The 7,052-nt window shown below is 46.7% G+C and overlaps 1 protein-coding gene across 2 annotated transcripts; it reads left to right on the forward strand.

Moving 5' to 3' along the window:
* Positions 1–2,187: 2,187 nt before the first annotated feature.
* LOC123137917 (ornithine carbamoyltransferase, chloroplastic) lies at positions 2,188–5,586 on the forward strand. Of its 2 annotated transcripts, XM_044557809.1 has the most exons (6): positions 2,197–2,325; positions 2,390–2,572; positions 3,434–3,768; positions 4,358–4,489; positions 4,576–4,848; positions 5,174–5,586. In XM_044557809.1, exons 3-6 carry the CDS (start codon positions 3,490–3,492, stop codon positions 5,354–5,356), a joined length of 867 nt encoding a protein of 288 aa, XP_044413744.1. In that variant the 5' UTR covers positions 2,197–2,325; positions 2,390–2,572; positions 3,434–3,489; the 3' UTR covers positions 5,357–5,586. The 2 variants fall into 2 exon arrangements, with proteins under 2 accessions (XP_044413743.1, XP_044413744.1); XM_044557808.1 differs by having other exon boundaries at positions 2,188–2,572.
* The last annotated feature ends 1,466 nt before the right edge of the window (positions 5,587–7,052 follow it).

The following is a 7,052-nucleotide window of genomic DNA, read 5'->3' on the forward strand; positions in this document are numbered from 1 at the left end:
GGTGCCTTGGCGCACTAGATGGTTGGTGTTGTTTGGAGCTCAATCATTATGGTGTAAAGCTCCGGGCAAGCGTCGGGGTCTCCAATTAGGTTGTGGAGATCGCCCCGAGCAATTTGACGGGTACCGGTGACCGCCCCCAAGGGTTGCCAAAGTGTACGGGTTAGGTGACCGCCCCCAAGGGTTGCCATTTGTACGGGCTCAGTGACCGCCCTCAAGGGTCCCTTAGTGGAATCACGACATCTTGCATTGTGCGAGGGCGTGAGGAGATTACGGTGGCCCTAGTGGCTTCTTGGGGAGCATTGTGCCTCCACACCACTCCAAACGGAGATTAGCATCCGCAAGGGTGTGAACTTCGGGATACATCATCGTCTCTGAGTGCCTCGGTTATCTCTTACCCGAGCCCTTTACTTATGCACTTTACTTTGTGATAGCCATATTGTTCTTTGTCATATATCTTGCTATCGCATAGTTGGTTATCTTGCTTAGCATAAGTTGTTAGTGCACATAGGTGAGCCTAGTTGTTGTAGGTTTTGTGCTTGACAAATTAACCGTTAGGTTTATTCCGCATTTGTTCAAGCCTTTACCGTAATTATTTTAAAACGCCTATTCACCCCCCTCTAGGCGACATCCACGATCTTTCAATCACCTCCCATAATGTCTCCAGATCTCATTGTTTAATAGGTCCACGAACAATAGCAAAACGTGCTTGCAGAATTCTAAATACCCTCTCAACATCCTTTTTAGCAGCTCCTTTTTGGGGGGCAAAGTGAGACCTTTTCTGGCCAATTGGGGTCAGAGATGGTCTTGACAAAGGTCCACGGAGGATAGATATCATCAACCAAATAGTAGCCTATATTGTAGTCATGCCCATTAACAGTATAGTGGCAAGGAGGAGTTTTCCCATCAGTTAGCCTGACAAACAAACAATGATGATTGCCGCAGCACATTGATGACATTGTGAGACCTGAACATGCCAAAGAAAGCATGCAAAATACAAAGATCGTGTGATGCAACTACTTCGGAATGATGGTGGGCTTATTAACATGACCCCGATATCGCCCTTGTAAAGCTTTTGGGCGGTTGTTCCATCTCCAACGCACGCAGACAAGAGATCCAAGCAAACTCGACCAATCTCTTACTTCGGACATTGCCAAGATCCTCTTGGTGTCTGCCATGGTTGGTTCTCTCGGGTACTGAGGTCCAAACATCGAGACCACGACAATAGCAAATCTAACCATGACATCTCCGCATGTGCTATCAGACATCCATAGATATTCGTCCCACGAATTAGCGGTCGTGCCATATGCAAGCATCCATAGTGCAGTCGTGCACTTCTGGTAACCGGAGAACTCAATCCTTCCCAAGGCATCCTTCCTTAAGATGAAGTAGTCATTAAAGGAACGGGCCCCATGGTAGAGACGATAAAAGACATTTTTCGCATCCGCATCTGCAAGGATCGTCAGCATCATTATCATCTCATCTGTGTAGTTCTCCTCATCAAACGACTCAATAAAATGCTCATACATGTACTCCATATCCGAATCAATTACCTCATAGATGAAGGGAATTTTTTTAACACATACATTTCAATCGGGCATGGTGAGTATCGTAAGGCCTAATTTGGTTGGAAGGGCAAAGTTACCCAGGGCACTAATCCACCTCGGGGTGATTTCCATGGTCATTGGGGATCCCCTTCCACCACAGGGCGAACACAAACTCAATTTGGGTGATATGCGAGAGGGGAGGGAGGGGACGGGGGAGGGGGCGCCGCTCTTCTTTTGTCGGGCGGGAAATCACAGAGGCAGAGGCTGGAGGGTCACGAGGGAGAGCGAGCGAACATTCGAGGGTTTTCTCCCCGAGCTATCGACATAGGGAGATCTACCCGGGGATAGGCCGCGGAAAGGCCAGGGATATGCCTCCCTCGCGTGCAACCAAATTGGGCTGATTGCTTGCCCAGGGCCAAGTGAGCCCGTGGTTTACCCACCCAGGAAAAAGGCAGGGATACTTGGGGATACCTTACAACCAAATGGAGTGCCTAAGGGGGCGGATGGACAGGTTCAAAGCAAGGAAAAGAAAATAGGCACATTGAGACTGAGAAAAATATACGAGGACAAAATGGACCAACTTTCAGAACAGATTAATAATTCCTCTAGAAAAAATGCGAAAGGGCAAAGTGTAACAAAATTCTCTACATACGCCCCTCGCCGGTTCCAGCTGGCCCGTCCATCCCGACCTTTCTCGCAGCCACGAGCCGCCGCACTCAGGCCGCCGCCCTAGCCGCCGCGCCGTCCGTCCCCGCCGGATTCCAGTGGCAGCCAGCCTCCGGTATCCCCTTCTTCCACCCTCCTTTGCCGACAGTCACTGAAGCATCTCCTTGCGATGGCTGCAGCGGCGATTTCTGGCGGTCACCTCGTCCTCTCCACCCCTACCTCCACCCGGCGCCCACAGTCGCTCCCCCTCCATCCGCCCTCAGCTCGACCAATCGCCGCATCCCCCGCCTCCGCAGCCCGCCGCGGGGTCGCGGCCGCCGCAGTGTCCAGCCCTGCCGCGGTCCCCTCCACTGGGAAAGATGGTTAGGGTTTCTGCATTGTATTACTTTTGTTGATTAGGGGACCCAGTAACTAGGGTTCTACTAGTAGTAGGATTATTGTATTTGTTCGAAATTGATTTGACAAACAGGAAATAATGAGTTGTGACATGGTGGTACCTGCCGTGAAACTTGAGTAGCTTCCAGGGCTCGCAGTGCGGGTAGTTTCCAATCCTCTGCCAATGTCGATTCCTCAGGGACTAGTTAGTACTCCCTCCGTTCACAAATATAAGATGTTCTAACTTTTTTCTGAATCGGATGTATATAGACACGTTTTAGTATGTTTGTTCACTCATTTCAGTCTGTATGTAGTCCATATTGAAATATCCAAAACATCTTATATTTGTTGGCAGAGGTAGTAGTTGCTAGCAGCGCACAAAGCTTAAAGTCTCAAATAGCTTTTGGTATAGAATGAAAGGTGGTGCCAAATATAAGACCCACTATGATTGACCATCAGCTATATCAAATTTATGTGACACTGGATGAGAAATTATTTGTAATGGGGATCCACGCCGAGAGATCACACTAATCTTATGGTGATCAAACAAGAAATGTACAGACTTTCCTGGTTCGACACTGCAAAACACAGGCTGTGTTTTCATTGTCCCCATCATCACTGTTATATTGTGCTCACCTACTTTGTTCCTCACCTGTCATCACCAAAGATGTTAGCTCTGAAATTCACTTGTTTGCTCGTTAGCTTCGATCCTATTTTTTGTTCCTTCCTGGAAGCATGTGAGTGACGGAAACTTAGGTGTGCATTTCAAAAGTTTTGTGCATCAGAGCAATGTTGAAGATGTACCAAATTTTTGCTAACTTCATTAACAACACTAAATTTCCTTGCAGCCAAACAGCTTCCTAAGGATTTTCTTCATATCAATGATTTTGACAAAGATACAATCATGAAGATCCTTAACCGAGCAATTGAGGTTAAGGCAATGATAAAGTCAGGAGACAGGAGCTTCCAACCGTTCAAAGGGAAGTCAATGGCAATGATCTTCGCCAAGCCGTCAATGAGGACCCATGTTTCATTTGAAACAGGATTCTTCTTGCTTGGTGGGCATGCTGTTTATTTAGGTCCCGACGATATCCAGATGGGCAAGCGTGAGGAGACCCGTGATGTTGCTCGTGTACTTTCTGGATATAATGACATCATTATGGCCAGGGTTTTTGCTCACCAGGTATGATCATTAGTTCCATGACTATGATTTATGAAATTTCTATACCTGGTTTACCAGATTCTAAATCAAGTTCCTGCATATTAAATCTTTCTGTTCCACAATGTGTAACGATTGCAATCTAGACATAACTATAAGTTGTTATTTCTGTGGTGCTTAAGCAAAGTTAGATATCTACTCCGAAGCCATGAGTGGGCGATAGAAGAAAAAGACATTTCACAGGCTGAAACCTTTTAATACGAAGCATCAACCTTGATAGTGTAGCTATAACTGAAAATGTAAGTTTGTTTCATTCTAGTTGTCTAACTGCCAACCTGGAAATATTTGGGATGGGTGGATTTGATGATCAAACAATATTGTTGTGGCAGTTTTTCCTGATGTGCTTCTTCATTTGTTTTTCTTTATTTTTCATAATAAATTTAACATCTAATTGATGTTTGGGGTTGGGCACTGAACTCACTTGCACACAATCCTGTTTTGTTGGCTTGCTCGTTATTGAGATACTTTATCTTAAGCTATTTATATTCTGCTTGCATGCAATTGACCTTAATGATCACATTGTCTTTCTAACATCTTGTATGATTTTTGACAGGATATTTTGGACTTGGCAAAATATGCACCTGTACCTGTCATAAATGGCCTTACAGACTACAACCATCCGTGCCAGATAATGGCTGATGCGCTCACTATGCTTGAACACGTTGGCCGTATTGAAAACACCAAGGTAGATTATACCTTTAAAATAACAGCATACGGTGGTTTCTTCTACAGGGACCAATTATCTCTCTCTTTCCCTAATTGTTTATGTAGGTTGTCTATGTCGGAGATGGCAACAATATTGTACATTCATGGCTTCTATTGGCTGCTGTGATTCCCTTCCACTTTGTATGCGCTTGTCCTAAGGGCTTTGAGCCAGATGCCAAAACTGTGGAGATCGCTAGGAGTGCTGGAAGTAAGATTGAAATAACAAATGATCCCAAGGAAGCAGTTAAGGGAGCAGATGTTGTGTATACAGATGTTTGGGCCAGCATGGGCCAAAAGGAGGAAGCTGAATATAGGAAAAAAGTATTCCAAGGATTCATGGTCAGTCTACCTCTTGTTTTATACTGTCATTTACACCAATTTTGATGTGTCGACATCTCATTTCTATTGGATTGTTGATACCTGTTCATTTCTCATTCATGTTTTGCTTGCTAGGTTGTAGCTACATCTCCCTGGAAATGTCCATATTGTTGGTCTACTAGGAACTAACGGACTTGTTTCTTTTATGTTTGAATGTTTAGAGTTTGATGAACTTTACTAGAAGTTGCCCGATAACATGTCCTTGTAATTCAATCATTCGCAGTCAGTAGTCTCGGCGCATGGGTTGGCCCTCAGCTGACACTTTTGTGATTCTTGGTCCTTGCAGGTGGATGAAGCCCTGATGGAGATGGCTGGTCCAAAAGCCTTCCTTATGCACTGTTTGCCTGCGGAGAGAGGGGTGGAGGTAACAGACGGTGCCATCGAGGCTCCCAACTCGATCGTATTCCCCCAGGCAGAGAACAGAATGCACGCGCAAAACGCAATCATGCTTCATGTACTCGGAGCTTGATTACCCTATCATTGTATGCTAGACTGCTTAGTGTCACATCGTTATCGAAATTGAACAGTATTACTGGATACCATGCTCCTTCGGCATACTGTAACCCTTGGAGGAGGGTTTCGTGAGGGTAGAGATTTTGGAACATGTCTAGATTACTTTGGATTGTCGCGAGCATGCGGTACTGTGTCAGGTCTGGTAATCTTGAATAAATATGATACATGCATTTCCATGTTTGTCAACTCGTTTACTCCTGTTCGGATCTCCATGTTTCAAGCAACGGTGTCCTCTTAGAATCATTATCTCCAATCACCGTGCCGGTTGAATCAGAGTTGTAATCTATTGCATGACTCCAGCAATGCGGCTTGCCGAGCAGAAAAGCCTCGTTCATTCGCCTGCCTTTCCTATCCGTGGTGCAAGTTGGCCATTCAACATGTCACCCGGTACAAGAAAGGTATTTTTAACACCGTGGTCTTTCACTGTATTACAGATCGTAATAACAATTGGGTAGGAATTGTAGACTAATCAACACCTCAACAGAATACGAACAAACTCTTCTTAGAACGACGCTATTCGCCACACTAAGAGGATCCACAATCCAAGAGACTGCTGAAATTTGAGATGGGCCTTAAGCCCATATAGCAATTTCAGAAATATCTCTAAGTGCCCATGTGTGTTATTGGCACTAGATGGAGGTGGGAAGTTTAGTCCCACCCCGGAAGTGGAAGAGGAGTTGGACCTTCTTATAAGGGTGGCTCTTCTATATGCTATTGGAGCTTGAGAAGAGAAGAGGCCCTCGCGCGCTCCTCCTTCGCTGGCCTGGTCGAGCCCACGTCAGCCCTCTCAGCCAGGCTGAGGGAAACGCAAGTTTCGGGGACGCGGCTAATCTGCACCCGAGAGCTCATATGCTCCCGCATGAACAGTAAAATAAAAAAATTCCAATTTTTTTTAAGAAAAACATTGACAAAAGTTCTAAGTGCCTGCAAAAATTCATCATGAAATCACATTCCTGTAAGGCGTGGCAAAAAAAAAACAAATTCAGTGCTTCAAAATGCGTTTGAAAATAGTTTTTTCAGTGGAATTTTTTAAATTTTTTTGATTTTTTTTTCGATTTTACTGTTCATGCGGGAGCATATGAGCTCGGGTGCAGAATGTACTTTTCACAGTTTCGGGCGTATCTCGCGTGCAGGCTCCTTCCTTCGGTTTATCTCATCTCCCTCACGTCTCTTCGCATCCATTGACCAAGCGCCGCCGGCAGGGCATCCATCGACCGACCGCCGCCCTCGACCAACCGCCGACATCGCTGTTTGCCTTTCACCACGCGCCGCAGCCCTCGACCAAGCGCCGGTGTCGCCGCGGCCGCCGTCCTCGACCAAGCGCCGGTGCCGCCGTCGCCGCCGCCGCCCTCGACCAAGCGCCGGTGTCGCCGCGGCCGCCGTGCTCGACCAAGTGCCCGTGTCGTCGCTGCCGACCAAGGCTAACCGCTGCCATTCCCGTTTGCCCTTCACCAAGCGCTGCCGCTGGCATCCGCCAAGGATCATGCAGGTACGTGCTAGAGCTGCTGCACGCCGGATCTGGCGCCTCGCGCGGCCGCAAGCGAGGAACCCATTTCTCTGAATCCATCAAACCCCGGATCCCATCGCCCCGCGGTGCCACAATATCCCTGTTCCTCACTGATTTCAGCCATATTTAGACGAATCTGCTCCTT

The sequence above is a fragment of the Triticum aestivum genome, chromosome 6B (assembly GCF_018294505.1).
Source record: "Triticum aestivum cultivar Chinese Spring chromosome 6B, IWGSC CS RefSeq v2.1, whole genome shotgun sequence".
Taxonomy (NCBI): domain Eukaryota; kingdom Viridiplantae; phylum Streptophyta; class Magnoliopsida; order Poales; family Poaceae; genus Triticum; species Triticum aestivum.

Excerpts from the sequence above, each read along its gene's own strand:
- LOC123137917 (XM_044557808.1), top strand. The coding sequence starts at position 2,380 with ATGGCTGCAGCGGCGATTTCTGGCGGTCACCTCGTCCTCTCCACCCCT. Across the intron at positions 3,769-4,357 it reads CCAGGGTTTTTGCTCACCAG|GATATTTTGGACTTGGCAAA; the intron begins GTATGATCATTA and ends GATTTTTGACAG. Across the intron at positions 4,490-4,575 it reads GCCGTATTGAAAACACCAAG|GTTGTCTATGTCGGAGATGG; the intron begins GTAGATTATACC and ends TTGTTTATGTAG.